The sequence below is a fragment of the Halictus rubicundus genome, chromosome 1, assembly GCF_050948215.1.
Source record: "Halictus rubicundus isolate RS-2024b chromosome 1, iyHalRubi1_principal, whole genome shotgun sequence".
Lineage (NCBI taxonomy): Eukaryota > Metazoa > Arthropoda > Insecta > Hymenoptera > Halictidae > Halictus > Halictus rubicundus.
In genome coordinates this window covers 18,874,232-18,891,750 of record NC_135149.1, presented here as the reverse complement: position 1 = coordinate 18,891,750, position 17,519 = coordinate 18,874,232, and the positions used below count along the sequence as shown (strand labels likewise).

At 42.4% G+C, this 17,519-nt stretch overlaps 1 protein-coding gene across 1 annotated transcript in view; it reads left to right on the top strand.

The window, feature by feature from the left end:
* Mdy (diacylglycerol O-acyltransferase) overlaps positions 1-17,519 on the top strand; it is a 198,487-nt gene that overhangs the window by 58,768 nt on the left and 122,200 nt on the right. Inside the window, exon 4 of the mRNA XM_076792046.1 lies at positions 15,158-15,210. Coding sequence (XP_076648161.1) covers positions 15,158-15,210 — 53 coding nt within the window. The remainder of the gene's footprint in view (positions 1-15,157; positions 15,211-17,519) is intronic.

Genomic DNA, 17,519 nt, shown 5'->3' with positions numbered 1-17,519 from the left:
CATTACATTACTTCAAGAAATTTTACAAGCGACGATTGGACAACTGGCGTGTTAAAAAAGATTTACAGTTCTGCTCGATGTCTGAACTAATATAATCAACGGGAGTGAACATTCTTACCGTCATCTGCAACAGAGATCCTGTGCTTTTTCTCCCGGCAGTGGTCGAAATGCATTTATGAGCGACTTCATACCTCGGAGGTCTCTATTCTCTCCCCGCCCGTAATAGTATTTCGTTTCTTCAGGCTCCCGGTCCTTTTTCCACTCTATTCTTCTTCATACATCCTTGATCCCGAACTGAGCTAGCTCCATTCGAAGGAAAGGCTCTCGCGAGCTCACGCGACTTTAACGCTCCCGCTTTTCCCGGCCCTCGGGCTCGCGGGCCGCACTGGGGAGATTTATACCTCACAATTTAGTATCTCTCGGCTCCGATATCGGCCCCTGATGGCGACGATCACATCCACGGAGACCCCCTAACCTCCCTTGAATCCGATCGATTCCGCGAGCAGCGAAATCATCGAACGATTCAAACGAGAATTCCAAAATTCGCAACCCTTGTAAATTTACAGCGCGGGCTGCGGCTCGGCCCGATAAATCGCGCGCCCCGGCTCCGAATTGAAATAGTTGCCAATGTGACTGCGAAATGATTCATATTGCCGTGACTTGTAATTATTCAAACACACGCGATGTTATTAACGATATCGTCGAAAATTGTAATTTACGAATTGCGAAACGGTACGAACGAACGCTCGCCGTGGGACGAAGCGTCGGCGCGATTGTTCAACGCGAGAACGCGAAAATATCTTACAGGTTGCGATCGCGTTCGGAAACCGGGCACTTTTCGATCTTCGCAACAGGCTTGAAATTGATTCACGCAGATAGCCGCGAGTGGTTCTGTTGGGAGGTCGGTAATACTTCATGCGGTCATTAGGAGAAGTCTCGAAAAATTTGTATCACCGACGGTCTAGATAATTCGCGGTGGTAATTTATTCCCTTTCTCGACTTTTAGGTTTATCATTTGTAATCTGTGGCGAAGGTTTCGAATTTAATAAAAATGTATCTTATTTTCCTTCCCTTGTCACATTCTAGAGAAATTCTCTTTCTAACAAACAGCGCGGAATGTTTCAAATTTAATCAAAATACAGAGCCTTATTTTCCTTCGCGTGTCCCACCCAAGAAAAACTTTCTACCTAACGAATGTTTCAAATTTAATAAAAATGCAAGCTTTATTTTCCCTCGGTTGTACCAGTCAAAAAATATTTTTTTTTTAACGAAACACACATACACAGCAATAATATCTACAATACCCTAATCTTTGTATAGAAGTATCCACTCTACTTTTTAAATTAAGTATGAGACGCATCAGTCTCGCAAGACAGTTGCAGCGAATAGCCGAGGAAGTTTTTAAAATTTCTCTCGGCGCGCAACGCTATTTTCCGTAATTAATATTTTACGAAGCCCGAGTCTAATTCGTAGGATAAAGAAAGAAAGAGCGCTTAGGCCGGGTGGGCGGGATGGGGGGTTGAGAGGGGGTTAATTATCCCGGACAGATAACACCGCCACAATTACCGTACTCCGGCAATCGTAAACACATCTGGCAGGATAAGATCTTGACGAAGTGGACTTTCGTATAATTAGGAAAAGAAAATTCAAAGATAAATCCGGGATCAAGGGGTTATGAGAAATTCTACTTTCCGGATCATGAAATCGGCGGAGGCCGAAAGCTAACCGGAAGGACGCCGCTGTCGTCTGGTCGATGCGATAGTGTGAGATTCTGTTGCTTCCCGGCATGCCGAGTGAGGGAACCGGCTTTTTTTCATTAAAGTTTTATTCAAGAGGCGGAGGAATGTTGCCAACTCGATGTCTGAATATAATTAAAATTCACCTGCTCGGATTTGATCTTATCTCTCGGAGATTTTCTTCTTTGCCCTCGTTCTCGACAGCTGTGTACTCGGTCGCGATCTCTGGCCGACGGTTTTTCACCCGGGAGAGAGAACGAGAGAGAGAGAGAGAGAGAGAGAGGGAGGAGAGAACTGCTGCGTCCGTAACGGAGCGTCGCGGCGGTGGTTGTCGTCGTTGCCACCCCCGGCTCCCACGCGAACGTTCCACGGCTGGAGACACTCGAGAAGATAGAAGAGACTTACCAAGGAAAAAGTAAAAGTCTTAATTAGCGGCTGAGATCCGAGAGGTGCTCAAGAGCGGAGGTCGATTACCCTCGAGGCTCCGGATACCACTGCTCATCTCGTCTCTGTCTCTCGTGCGCTAGAGAAAAATCTCACTCGTCCGTGGTGCGCAGTCCTCTTCCCGATGAATTCCCTGAAAAATTTGATCTCGTTAATATGACGGTCGGCTCGTTAGGGAGCAAACCGCCGTGACTCATTAGGAGGTCGGCGCACGGAACACCCAGGACTCCGGCCAGCTTCATTTCGTCCTTCCTTTTCGGCGATAACGCCGAAATTTGCGTAACGTATCGGTTGTTGCAGTCGGGCACGAAATTAAATGGACATCCTTTAACACTAAACCGACCACGGCTGGTCAAATAGACCTTTTCAAACTTCTCCTGCGTACAATTTCGTACATACAACATTATCACATCGCTATTTATCTTTACGACTTTTCTTAATGTATGTACTGTAACGGACCCAATTACTGCGGGGGTACCAATTACTGTGTCTATATTAATTATACTTATTTTTAAAGCATAATGAATATTAAAAAAGAGAGATATAACATGTGTATTAACTGATTTTAATGAGAAAATTTAATATCTCTTTTTTAATGTTCATTATGCTTTAAAAATAATTATAATTAATGTAGGCACAGTAATTGGATTCCTTACCCTATACAATGTATTTTTTAGTATTTATTTCTCGCGTATTTTTTTTTTGTTTCCAAGAAATATATGTAGCTCGTCCTACCCATCGCGGCCGGTTAATTTGACCGCACGAGATAATATGGTATTTAATATGGTATTTAAACCTAAACAATCAGTATAAAAGAAAGGCTATTCTGAATGTGGCATGACCAACTCAAAGTAAATGAGCCGCCTTATTGAATGAGACGCTATCAAGTTACGCACGTACCTGGTTGATGATACTGTTTTATGGCAAATACACATCCAAACCGCAAAAGCGAACGACACAGTCATTCCATGGAAGTTGTTCATCTACTAATTCATTCAGCAACAAATTGACTATGATCTACATTGAATTATATTAACAATAACTTTTTTAAAGGACTGGTTATTTTTCTTAAATTGCTAATGCTCGGAATTTCGGCATCTAATGATAATTTAATACAGTCTCAAAAATGTTGTACTTCCTCAAAACGGTTGATTCCTGAGGTTATTTGAAGTCACTTTTTTCTTTGCGAAAATATTCTCCGCGGCTTTGATGAGGAGTTATTGACGAAAAACATACGGACCAATCATAGCGCGGCTACAGCGGACGGATTCAGTCTCAACGGGACCAGTCGCCGAACCGGAATGCGCCATCGTAGCCGCGCTCTGATTGGTCCGTGTTTTTTGTTAAGAACTCGTCAACAAAGCCGCGGAGAACATTTTCGCAAATGAAAAAGTTACTTCCAATGATCTCAGGAATCACCGCTCTCAAGGAAGTACCACATTTTTGAGACACTCTGTATATGCACAAAGTTTGCACTGTATACATTTTTCGTAAGGAAACTTGAAGTTTTCATTGAAAAATGCTGGCCTTCTAAGGGTTAATAAGAATCAGTTGCTGACCAGCAATGTTTGGAAGAGGTTAGTTGTGTTTTTGAAACAGTTAAGGGTATTTTAATGACAACTGTTGTAATAAAACAATTTTTCAAGTTTAATTTTTGAACTCGTTCGTCATCTTCAATGGGTTCCCGTTCTTTTGTTTCCCTTGTGGAACATATTCATTAGTAACGAAAATAAATCTTGGGAGGCTGGGCTCGAATTAAATCACAGGTGGTTAATTACGCTTTTGCGGTGGACAGCGGGAAATTTATCCAATTAGCAGGTTAGGCCGCCACTGTTACTGAAACTTCGTGTATCTAGGACGTCGATATTCGTGAAAACGTGAAAATTGAAGCAATAACGTGCTGAAATTAATTCATAATGACACAATTTACAAATTGGTATAATGCACCGGTTCATTCTACGGTACCGAGCGCGCATGCATATTACGTCGATATTGTCAATGTAATTACTCTGATACTTTGAGGCGTATATAATATTTTTGTTATTACATATTACTAGACTGCGGACGTTCAAACATTTACGCGGAACACGATTGCATGAAGCGAGATGTGAAATACAATTAAATTAAAATAAATTTTGTTTATTTCGAGTTTTTGTAATTCCCACCGGGACAATATAACCAGGGCCATATAATGCATAAATATTTCGTTGCCGTTATTCAAGCCAAGTCGACTGCATGGGAGAAGTATATTGTACTACATTTAAAAAATGAAAGGTTGGCTTCATTTTTTCCGTCAAATATTACAAACATAAAATTTTGACGTGCCCTATTGTGTTGGTTACGAAAAACAGTAAAACATTCTACTCTTCCATTTCTCCCGCGGATTTACCATTTACGAGGAAAACAGAGGCCAGTGACGGGGCGAATGCTGTGTATATGGTTTATTAAAACAAATATGCGTGCGACAATGAAAAGTTTAGTGGCAGGTATCGTGTGTTGTAGAAATATCCTGTATCCACGATACCTTCGCGCCAGGACGTTTCTTCTCGTAGCGTATAAATCTGCAAGCATTAATAAACATTTCCTCTCCTGTTACAGGTTTCTCCAGTTCATGCGTCGATTCTAATTTGCTTTTCCGTGTGACAGTCTTGAAGAATCATAGTCGGGCGTTGAAGTGACATGCACATAAAAAACATCTTTTGTTACCGAGAGGATAAAAAAAAGTGCAAAACACAGCACACGTGAATGCAAATTATTAGATAAAATTATAATGAGCGAATCGGCTAGCGCGGCCAGACCGCTGGAATCCATATTGAACAGCCAGCCGAGTGACGTGAAATGCAAATCCAACGTTATTTCCAAGGTAACCGGAGGTTTACCTTTTTTCACGCTATTAGCTCGGGGGAAAAAGGCGCAACCATGCGTTCTCATAACAGGTTCACGACCAAATATTTTCCGTATCTATTGGATCTGGTAATTAAGTGCTCGTTTCATGTTGCGCAGAAATAATCGCGCACAGTCGGATCACCGGCTCTGTCGAATAATTTTATTTCGTTACCATGCAAATTCCGAGTGTTTACCGACAAACGCGATTATTCATTAAAACATATTCATCCGAGCATACTACGCGGCGCGGCGTTCGTGGATTTTTGGCGCGGCGGGCCCGGACTGAAAATTTGATTTTATCGCGGACGGCAACAACGCGACAATAAAAGCGTGTTTCGCGAGGGGCACGTGCAAATTGCTGGCGTAAACGGGGGGCGGGCCCGCTGATATTGTAACCAATTCCACGTTACCGTCACAACACTTAATCGGGTCAAACATTGACAACGTGCTCGCGAAACGATCTAACGTAACCAGATGAACAAATTGTTTTCAAATTTTCAGGAAATATTTATCAACCACTAGGGAACGTGTACAAATTTTTCTATGCGGGAATAGTTATTTTATAGAGGACCGTATCGATTTAATTAGAGCACTTAATCAAAAAGCATATGACAAATGACCGAGAAATTGTACGATTTTGAGGAATTTTTTGCAATAAAACGGGTAATCAGACAAATGCGAAACTTTGTGGGAATATTTACCGATCTGTGTGGGATATGAAGAAAATTTTTGTATGCGAGAATAATCATTTTTTAGAGGACCATGTTCATTTAATTAGAGTATTTTATTAAAAAGCATGCGATTGGGAAATTATATGATCTTTGAGAATTTTTGACAGTAAGACGAGTAAACAGACAAATGTGAAACTTTGTCGGAATGTGCAGCAGTCTGTACAGAATACGAAGATAACTTTTTTATGCAGGAATAATGGTTTTATTAAAAACTATGGCGGCTCAACCAGGACGCTTCACCCACACACATAATTTTCGATGGCATGCTGTAAAATCGTCTTTTAAACTGAGAAGACTTCTAGTCTGAACGATCGTGGATTCGTCTAAAATATTGTCTGAATAAGACTAAACAAGACGATCAATTTTCGCGAACGTGTTTAAACTTTCTCACAGCTTTCTAGAGCATGGCCGGGAGCAGTTTCTGTAGACACGCCATATTCCTTTACAAAGCTGACTGGAAAACGTATGTGAACACGTAGGTGAGCGGGCTCAACTGTGTTCCACGTTGCATTACAACTTGTGACTGCACAAGCAAAGCGGTCGGCAAGAATGAGCTTGTGTAGCTGCCTTAAGCGGGCTCAGCTGTGTTTCGTCTTGCATTACAACGTACGGTCCGACAAATAAACCGGACTTAAAAAAATGAGTGTGCAGGACGGCGACGACGGTTTGAGCAAAATTGAGCTTAAGGAAAAAAGAAAAGCACAGTTTAAACGAACCGGCGAACGATCAAAGAAAAACCGGAGTCCAATGGTGTGGAACGGGACGCGCGAGCGTTACGCAAATATTCGAGGAGCTGGCTCGTCGATTTCCTATAGGCGTATCTCGTCTTTCTTTTTTTATCTATGGGGGAGGAGGGCGGCTCATCAAAGGATATTTTTTACATTTAATTCATTTTGCTGGAGCGAGCCTCGATAACACGTTCTCCCGTCGACTGTGCACCTCTTTGTCACCCTGCACCCTCTACCCTTTTCCCTCTCTGCATCCGCTTCTTCCTTTTATTCAATCCCGCGACGAAGACGGCACTTCATTCGCGAGAAAAAAACGGCTGTATTTCCACGGGCGAAAGGGGGTTCCATTAATATCTATTAGTGCTCGTGCGCGTCAGTCGGATTTCGTTCTTTCTTCTTTCTTCCCCCGAAGCGTCGCGTCGCTGGAAGTCGCGGAGGGTCGCGTTAGGCGAAACCTGGTTTGTTCCCCGTGGAACCCTCTCCCCACCCCCGGATTAGGAGACGCAGGCTGAATTATGAGCAATCATTCGTTTTCATTAAGCCGCGGGGATTGAAATAGCGATGCGTCAATGCCATCCGACCAGCCGATACGTTTAACTGAGTTATCGATACATCCCGGGGGCCCGTGCCGCGAGATCTCCGCGAAGGTCTGACGTTTAAGCGGAAAAGAAACGCTTGATCGATTGTTCACCGCGAATAAATTAGTCTGAGGCTTCTTTTGGGATGCACACGTTCTAGTCTAGTAATCTATTGTTCTTAGTCACCAGTGACTGGTGCTATTGACCTGCTTAAAAATGATTGTCGTAACATTAGTAGCACTGAATATCAATTTATTCGTTCTCAAATGAGTTAAATTATAGTGTAAGGTGCAATCTTTATTATCATGTAACTACTTACCTAGTAATAATAATTGTTAATAACACTCAAAATTTACACGACGGTCGACATGTTAATTTATGATCATTTAGGAAACGTTGAGTCATTTGTGTCTTCTGATGCAGCGGTCCTTTTATTTATTACTTATATTACCACCATACGTTTTCATTTATTTATCAGTTTGTTCATTTTCCCATTTATTTCCTCACTCTAATGACCATAGCATGGAATATAAAATAGGACCATCTATTGCCAGAAATTGAAACCAAGTAAAAATTTAATTATTCCTTTAATAACTTCAAAAAGCCGAACATTATTCGTTGGTGACTTTAAACTCTCGTAATCGTTGTATTCTTTCAAATAGCACCTATCCATTTTTGCCATGAATGCATAAAATCCGAAGTCTAATGATAAGTGGTATAAGGTCGCTTTGGTCAGGCTAAAAGGAATAAGAATAGCTCAGGGTCGAGCAAGTAGTACAGGTAGGTCTATAATAAAACCGAGTTTCAACGATAAGAAAAAATAGATAGTATACAATAGCGTTTTTGTCTGACGTAGTAGAATAGGGCAGCCTATAGTCAGACGAACCAAAAATCATATGATTTTTGTACAGACTAAGCAAAATACAATAGCGGTTAGTCAGATGAAATAGAGTAAGCTACTGGTGCTATCATATGAAACAGAATAAGTTTGATTAGATCAAGTAGTGCAAGGTACTGGTTGGCCAGACCAAGTGAAATGGAACAGTCTATGTAGAGAGCAAGAAAAATGTGATACTTTATAGTTATACTAAGTAGGAGAACAATTTTTGGTTGATTCAACTAATCTAAGATAGCCTTTAGTTCCATGAAGTAGAAATGATCGGCCCATAGTCAGACCAAGTAATAAAGTGAGCATTTTATTTCAGACCAAGTAGAATAGAACTGCGTTTGGTCAGAAAAATAGACTACGATATTTTTTAGTCCAATCAAACAAAATAAGACAGTATTTAGTCGGATTAACACTAGAACTACCGAGCCCTAAACGTGACTTAGACTTAACCCTTTATAATAACAGCAAGATTGAATTTTCTCAGGTTTCATACGATTTTTATGGTAACATGTACTCCAAAGAAGAGATAAGTTAAAAAATTTCTCTTGAAAACGTTTTCATAGTTTCAGTAATCGTGAAAGAAGAAATCATCCACCAGTCATTTTGACTGGTTCCGTAGTTCTAGTGTTAAGTAGAGTGGGACAATCTATGGTCAGGCCAAGGAGAACGAAGCAGTTTGTGGTTCGGTCAAGTAGAAAGGGGACAGATTCTGATCAGTTCACGTAATATAGAACGGTCTTGGGATTCCTGAAATAGACCTTTGACGAGACCAAACAGAGAATGTAAAGGATCTACAGTCAAACGAACGTTCTAATTCTACTTCGAACCAGCCAATTGTGAGTCCATTTAGAATAGAATTGTCGAAGGTCCGACTACAAAGACTGGAAACAGTTTACTGTCACAACGGTAAAATTCAGTAAATTTCATCAGTAGTTCCATTGTTTTCTTTTTTCTTGAATAAAAGACAAGTAAAATTTTTACGGTACCATGCAACATGTTCCGAATGGTTTCAATGAAAGTGGAACCGGGAATTCAGTGGAAGCACAGACCGAAAGAACATTGTTACATAACTCGGGGCATTTACGAGCAAGGTGGGGCATGGGTCGTAGAGTTATCTATCGCGTGAATCGATGACAGCGTGATGACCAGATTTTTTACCCCCGGTCCGGTAATCGCGACGCGTTTGCTTCGTCGATCAAGTCTATTTGTCTTTCGTCGTGGGGGGGGGGGGGGGGGCTCGTGCGTGTAATTCAACGCGATGAAAGCGCGGCCGTTCGAGTCGCGGTCCTGGAAAAACGCTCGGTCCCAAAAAAAAAAAACAAGAGCGGTCCGGTGAAACGCGTTCAGATTCAAAGGGCTCGGTAATTAGTCGACGTGAACACGCGTGACCCATGATGAAACAATCGTGGCCTTTTCCCCGGCCTGGTCGCCCGCTCCTCGGTGTTCCGCGAACGTTGAATGAACCGCGCTCGAATTTCTTTTTACTCGAACTGTCTGCTTACGCGCCGCTGCCGAAAAATTCGTCTGTGGTGTGCCAATGGGACCTTGCTACGCCAGTGACGTCGAATCACATTGCACGGAACAACAACCGGACAACGAAAGAATACGCATTGTGGCCCATTCGATCAGGGAATCTATCCTTGTTGCCGCAGCCGTGCCGGTCCACGCGGCCATTTTTTAGCACTCGCCGTTTCCGGACTTTGTTTTCGCAGCCATTGGGGATTTGGAAGTCAATGTAATCGTAGCTATAATAAACACAGCTACAGTCCAATTGTCACGACCCTGCCAGCCTACGATTCTCTCTGTTGAACGAACCTGCCAAAAATAGGAATGAAAATCCCTTTCCACCTTTCGCACCGTTTTGCTAGAAATTGTTCTTTTATACGAGCGATGGACACCTCCAGTGATCGACCCTTCTATAACGCGATTAATTCGTACCGTTTCATATGGAAATGACGTTGCAAAAAATTGAATTGAATAAAGGTTTTTCTCGGCGCTACAAGATGGTTTAATGATGCAAATGAAAATAAAATTATGTAGGGTGCAAATCAAATCGCAATTTTTGCTTCGCGTTATCGGATGGTGTGTTCGACTCTTAAATAGAATTATTATGTCGAGAAAATACTAGTAGCCCCCACAATTATTTTCATTTTCTAAGTGGATATCGAGAGAATTATGTTTCCCATTGAATTCTGAATTTCCATAACCTATCGGGCTGAGCGTTAATTTCTCGGATCGCGTATTAATTTATTATTGAGCCGCCAGAGTGGCGGGTCCCCGCCACCGTATTTTAAGTAACGGAGTTTGCGTTGAATTATACATTTATACCGGGGTACATAAAATTCGAGAAAAATTGAGTCTTTCCCGGGCATCGAATATTTCGCAGATAATACGGTACGCCCGTTCCCGTTCAGCTCGTCCCGGCGAAATAAAACGAATAAGTTTATTGGCGGAGAACTATTTCGATCACTATGCAGATGACTAATCGGAAGTTGACGGAAGTTTAACCGGAATATTACTCGTCTCTCTACCCGTCCCAACGTACCCTCCTCCTCTACCTCCTTTCCGCGCCCCCCCCTCGCCGGTTATATGCTCTTTCAATTTTCAAACGTCACTTCTTTGACGTTTCCTGCTAGTTCTAGCGTGAATTCGATCGCGGATGATATTACGCTGACGTCGCGTCGGCTCGCGCATAAAACGGCAGAAAGTTCCCCGGGGGAGGGGGGAGGGGAAGGAGCGATGCGTTTTCCACTGAAAAGCTTCTAATTGTTGCTAATTTGTTCTTAATTGCCTACTTTACATTTTCTGGCGACGCGAGAATTACACGGCGAAGAATGCTTCCGCTGGGAAGATTGGCTAAAGTTAATTCGAGGCGACACGGCTGCCCCTTTTTTGGGGGAAACTTTCTTGTCCAATGAAGAACTGTGCCGTGCCGTGCCGTGCAATCTCGAGGATTCGAATCAATCTACGGTATACACGGCGCCACTGGAAACGTCGAGTCGCGTTTAATATCTTCGCTCGTTTGCTGGAAATAAAAAAAAAATCTAAAAATTTCGTTCAAATGCATCCTCTGAAAGGAGGATCTCTTGAAAGATCCTTCTTTGCAATCTGTCTTCATTTCTTTAGCTTGTTGCACCTGTATCCCGTTCACTTCGAATTGATGTTGCTATTGGATTGCGGATTTTTATGCAAAGTGAACTTCTTTTGATGTTCAATTTACCTTTATTCCCTTCATTAACTGCGGCGACGGGTCACCGTGAGGCGTATTAAATTCGCGTTACGTCATAAAATAGAACATTGGCGGTTTTATTTTTGTTGCAATAAATTCGACACGTTTGGACGATGGGTATTAGCGATTTATTCGTAAAATTAAGTAAGAATTGACTCGGCATCGACGGCAGACTGTTAGTGGTTTCAGTGTACAGTGACTTCTCGATATATGTCAACAACACCGTGTTATGTTTACGCTCCTCGAACTTCCGGGCCCCTCACGGGGTATACTCCGCGGTAGTGGGGATAATTCCGCGACGTTTATCATTCATACCTTGGCAACATATATAGAGAGATCACTGTACACCGTGTGACAAAAAGTTAGCACATTTTTTGAAGTTTCGTAGGAAAAACGGGTACAAATACATTTTCCATGTTATTACCAGTTTTCTAATAGTAACAAGCATCGGTATAGCGTACAGATTATTTGTAGAAAGCATCGTACAAGAAGTAACCCCTTTTAAGAAGACCGTTGGGTTATCTTGAGATTCGACTGAAGTATCTTTTAGGATCCAGTATAAATAAGTGGTTTTTTTTAAATAGAACCTGCCAGCGCCCGTGGATCTTAAGAGCAACTGATGTTCGGAAACGTTGCGGTCTTAAGCGACCACGTTAATACGTTTAACGTAACGAGCGCTTTTATTTTTGAACTTTGGCGGATCCGTTTCTGGCGACCCGTTTCCACTGAAGATCTCGCGGCTCCCAATTCCGCGAGTTTGCCTATCGCGCGGTTGCATCTCTTAAACTTATTTAAGTTTCGCCATATTTTATCCAGGGGGACGAACTATACTTGGGAGAATACAGGGACGAACCGCTCGAAATGAAATCGTACGTCTATACCTGCGCTATCATGCTGCTGCCGGTCGTTCGCCGTCGGATCCCATGTAATCTACCGAAGTGTCTTGGCTCCGTCGATCCCGAAAACTGTTTAAAGAATGACAAAAGAGCGGGCAAGGAATAAAATCTCTATTTATAGATGTCCCGATTCTGACTCGTTTTCGCTTGTCTTTTGATCGGTCCCGACCGTCGGGAAACGAACGAAAATTTAATTCTACATCCAGAGATAGTCGCGCTTCTGAACAATTTTCGAGTCTGCTCGCCGACTTCGTTTGCGGATTTACGCGATCGGTTAATGCAAATTTCGAGTAGCAGATTTTTCCACTCCACCTTCAATTTCATTTTCTTCTGAAACATTTCTGTTCTACAATATTGAGATTATTCTTCTGTAAAAGGATTAATCACCGTCGTTACTGAGGTTATTATTGTATATAATTTAACGAAGCATGTAATTGCAAAGAATAATATTTCATGAGCAGACTGCCGATTTTTATGCAATTAAAAATTCTCCCAGCGGCAGGAGCCAAATAGAAGGGTCTTTCTTTTTTTAATCATTTTAAGAAGTTGAAAATATTTCAACTAAAATTCACTTCAACTTCAAAATTCACTTCAATCGATCTTCTCTTTTCAATTGCTTATACTCAATTTTGTTAGAAATGCATAAAATCCGTCTATTCATGAAAAACATTTTGGGAATGTTTAAAATAATGAGCGCAGGTACATGCAGTATTTTCCTTTTCTGATTATAACAGAAAGAGGAAGGCGTATAAATTAAATCCTGTTCATCTGTGGCTGTTCACATGTATTACTACCGCCTGGTTAATATTCTAAAGTCGTGTCTGTCTGACCATACGCGTTCCATATCTACTCGCATGATATCTGCTGCGCTCGACATCAGTGGTCGCGACTCGTCTATAGCCAGACAGTCTCGACGCCAGCATGTACCTTGCAGAATTCCTTAGAAATCTTCTGTACCACTGTTTTAATGATTCACGAACATGGATGTCCCGAATGAAATATCTCTCGAACATCCTGTAGAAGTCGTAATCCACTGAGGTGTTCTAAGATTGCAATAAATTCCGCAAATATTGCAGCATATTAACGCAACTGTTATCCAGCTCAGGACTGTAAGAAAATCGCAGACTATGGAATAGTTGATATACATTGACAGTGGTAATGTTTACCGATAATAATTCTACGAATTTGCGAAACTGTCTAATCAACTAGACTGCGCCTGATCTGTTCATAGTAATGTTTACAGCTGTATTCGGATTTTTATGTAGAAAATTCGCAGAAAGTAGTCCGCGACGTTATATTCCAAACAATTTCATCAAGTCGTTCGGCAAATCCGCGACGATCATAAAACTCGAACGGGGGGGGGGGGGGGATACGCGTAAGCTGGATCGATCATTTTATTTTTTCCCCTAAATCGCCGAAGACGAGGCAAGGGCCGTTATCGTTTCCACGAAACCGGTTCCCCGCGTTAACTCGCAGGTACACGAGGTCCAATCGAACTTCCGTTTTGTAGCAAGCGCTATTTTGGCTGATTTATCGGGGAGTTGCTTTCGTCGCCGGTAGCACGATATCGGTTTTTCCCCTCTTCCCTCTTTTTTCCTCTCTGTTATCCCTCTCGACCATTCGGCCGAGGCTCTCGATCACCGGCAGCGTTTATCCTCGCCGCGCAGCCTTGGTTCGCGCTCTCGCAGCTCTCGCCGTTTCATCCGCTTTCCCTTCTCTTTCGATTACCCCTGGAACATGACGACGCGTGACAGACCCTCGTCACTTCCTCCTAGCCGGAGGCATGGCAAAACAGAGTTCAAGTTGGATCCAAGTCAAGTCCGGGTCAAGATGATAGCTGCAAAGAACTCGGCAACTTTCACTTGGCTTGGGAAGTCGATCCTACGCTCTGACGATATAATTGGGTGTTAATTAGCTGGCCGTCGCTTGGCTTGGATCGTGATTCTCGTATTGAAGCAGGGCAGGCTCAGTTAAATCATGCAGTAGCATAAGAATCTCAGAAGAATAGGTTGAGCTATTGGGAGATAATTATTAGGTCCTTACTTACTGGGTTCCAACTAGGTTCCAAATAGTACCAAATCAAATCTCACTACAGTTCAAATAATGACTGTGTTCCAGTCAAATTGAGTCCATGATAAGTCCAAGCAAACTCCAAGAAAGTCAAAAATTTAGGTACGTGTTGAATTTCAGCTAGAGATAATTCAACTTTAGGATGAGTCCAAGTTGGGTACAAGAACAATTCAGATTAAATCTAAATCGAGACCGAGTCCAAGTTAGGTCGAAGTTGACTGTACATGGAATCCAAGTTAGGATCTATGTGTAACCTAAGTCGAGTCCAAGTAAGGCTTCAAATGAGTCTAAATGGGATTCAAGTGGGGATTCCAAGTTATGACTAAGTCTAATTTGAATCCAAGTTAGGTGTGACGTGAGTCCAAATTAAGCCCAAGTTACAGTCGGGGACAATATTAGGTGGACCAACAACTGGTCCACATCACTTGAATTTTGTTTAAATGTTAGACCGACTAGTTTTCTAGACAATGAATAAACAAAAATTTCTTTAGATTTAGAAAAGTAGTCGGTCTAACATCTAAAAAAGAGTTCAAGTAATTTGGACGAATTTTTAAAAAAGTTATGCGATTTTTAAGTGTCCACTTGATATCGTCCCCGATTGTAGGTCTGAGCGTAGTCTGAGCTGAGTCTAAATCAGATCCCATTTGATTTCAGCTTGAGTCCAACTAGGATTCAGGCCTGACCGTATCAGAGTCCAGGTTAAGATTTGAGTCCAAGTTTGAAGCTTCTGTTGAGTCCAAGTTGGATCCAGACTGGTTGTAGCCACAGTCCAAAGTAGATCTACATGAAATCCAGTCTAGATCTAGGACAGTTTCGTCGGCCCAAATCTGTGTTATTCCAGAACCAGGTTTATAATCGGGTGATAGACCTTTTGGAAGAGTACAATAGCGACAGGGGTTGGTGGAAAATTCAGGCTGGTCGTGTAGCAGAATATCAGTGAATTACTTGTTTCGATATTTCTCTGTTCCAGATTCCACGGTGCCGGTGGGCCTTTGTCTGCTGATCGAAAAGGGGCTGTCCGTGGTGAGTAATCCTTTCAATAACGGCCTTTGCGTTCCGATATCACGTTCAAACGGAACGTTATTGGTGGAGGCGACGACGCGGGGCGGCTCAGCGCGCTGCTCTGCTCGGCCCGACTCGGCTCGGCGGCGACGGATATTAAAAAACTTCCTTGCGTCACGGTCGTTATGTTTGGACGTATACACATTTTTTATTCGTGCTGGTCGGACGTCCGCGTGACACAGGGACGCGCAAAAAGTAAATCAAGCAAAGCAGCAGCGGAGGCCGCGCTCGCAGCGCAAAAAGGGCTCCGCCGGCGCGCGTCTGGCGCCCGCGTCGGTTGGAAGTGTTAAGGGAAAACCGAGGGAAGTTGGAAAAATATTTTTCACTCTTTCGTGTCCCGTGATTTTGTTGCCGTTGTTGCTTCTCGTTGTTGTCCGCCCCCGTTGTTCCTTGCAAGAAGAGCCCCGGGTAAACTAAACTAATAATAATATCCCGAGCATATGGCGTTGCCGGCGGAAACTTTACACGACCGCGGGCAAAAATGGTAAACGAGGATAGGGAGCGGGGACGAGTGGGGGAACAGAGGGACGAAATGCCGAGCCGCGGGAGAGGACTCGTCGGATTTCCCGAGAGCGACGAGCACGGGGCTCTACCGCCGAAACGGAAGCGACTTTTACACCGTGTATCGCGCAACTGTCGATTTCCACGTCACCACTCGAACCGATCTAACGAGAAACGTTCACGCTCTCCTTTATTTTCCTCTCCCTTGTGACAGAAAAAAAAAAACAATCCGAAAGCTGTTCGAACGATTCCGATGGAGCCAGACGAGCGATAATTGTCGCGATGGAATTCTCCGTTGCAGAAATTCAATATCTGACTTCGCCGGTTCCGGTGAGCGTTCGCTCGAACCGTAACAGCGTGAAAATGAACCGGCGCGGCTGGCAGAATCAGCACGCGTGCCCTGTCACGTATCTGGGATTAGATTTTCTCCACTGTTGCTGAGGTACATTATTGCACTTGCAGGCGGAAATACCCGGTTCCTGAAGTCTCTTTCTGCGTATTAACCGTTGTTACATCCCTAATGCAATAGCTACTCGTCGCGGCGCGGCGCGGCGTTCCAGTTCGGAACCCGGAGACACGCTTGTAACGAGAACAAGCGACGAAAATTAGAATGATGTTCTGGATCGCTGCTTCGAATGCGTTAATAGTCCACTATCTTCCTCGCTAATCAGAAAGGTTGAAATACCTTGGAACTCTGGAAGAAGAACGATGTTACATTCTACAACACTGAACACATTACAGTGACTATTATATTACTATTAGTATTATTATTATCGTTATTAGCAATGTTCTTATTACTTTTATTATTCCTTTTATTGATTCCTGTCATTATTGTTAATTCTATTTGCAACGGCCCCATCATAAATGGGCCAGTATCATTTGAATTGAAAATAAGAAATAATTTATTTCACATCGTTACCTTCAGTAACGATACTGTTAGTTGACGAGTACTGTTAGTTGAAAATGAAATAATACCGATTCATTTGAAATATTAGCAGTTTCATATATTATTTTGATACTTTTTGATTTCAAGTTTGCCAAAAGAAATAATCCTCAAAATAATACGGAACAAAGGGTGTCAGTGTGAACCAGACACAGAACCTGATAGTCAGGTAACATGCTACAATTTTGGAGAACAATTGCACAATTGTCTCAAATAATTATAAAATAAAATAACGTGTTGTTTGAAATAATACTTCAAGTAATATTATTTCAAAACTGATAACAGACATAGAAATAATTACAAAATAACTAATCCCAGACAAGATTTTGACTGTGTTTACTTGTAAACCACTCCTGCAAAGAACAAAAAAATCGCTCACAGTCCAACATCTAGATCCTCAACCCCAACATGACTCACCAAGGCCCAAATATTTCCCCCTCTTCACTTCCAAATTCTCCCGTTCCCGAGTTTCCCTAATTCCATGAAATGAGAAGAAGATTCGAATAATCCCAACCACGGAACCGTCGGGATGACGTCAACACACAATTTCCAACTCGGACTCGTCTATAGTGTGACAGAAGAAACTTAGAAAAAAAAAGTTAAACTACTTCGATTTTCTCTGAATCCGGACCAGATCCTACCCTCTTTTTTCCTTACATTAATTACACACGAGCACAACGAATAAATTTGCTAACGCAATTGATCGGACGTATCGACGATTGAAGCAGTCGATTCGAATATAGGATAAAACGAAATGGCGGATTCATTTGCAAAGTAAACATGGAACGGCGAGGTTATCCAAGGACCAGTTAATTCGTCTTTCACC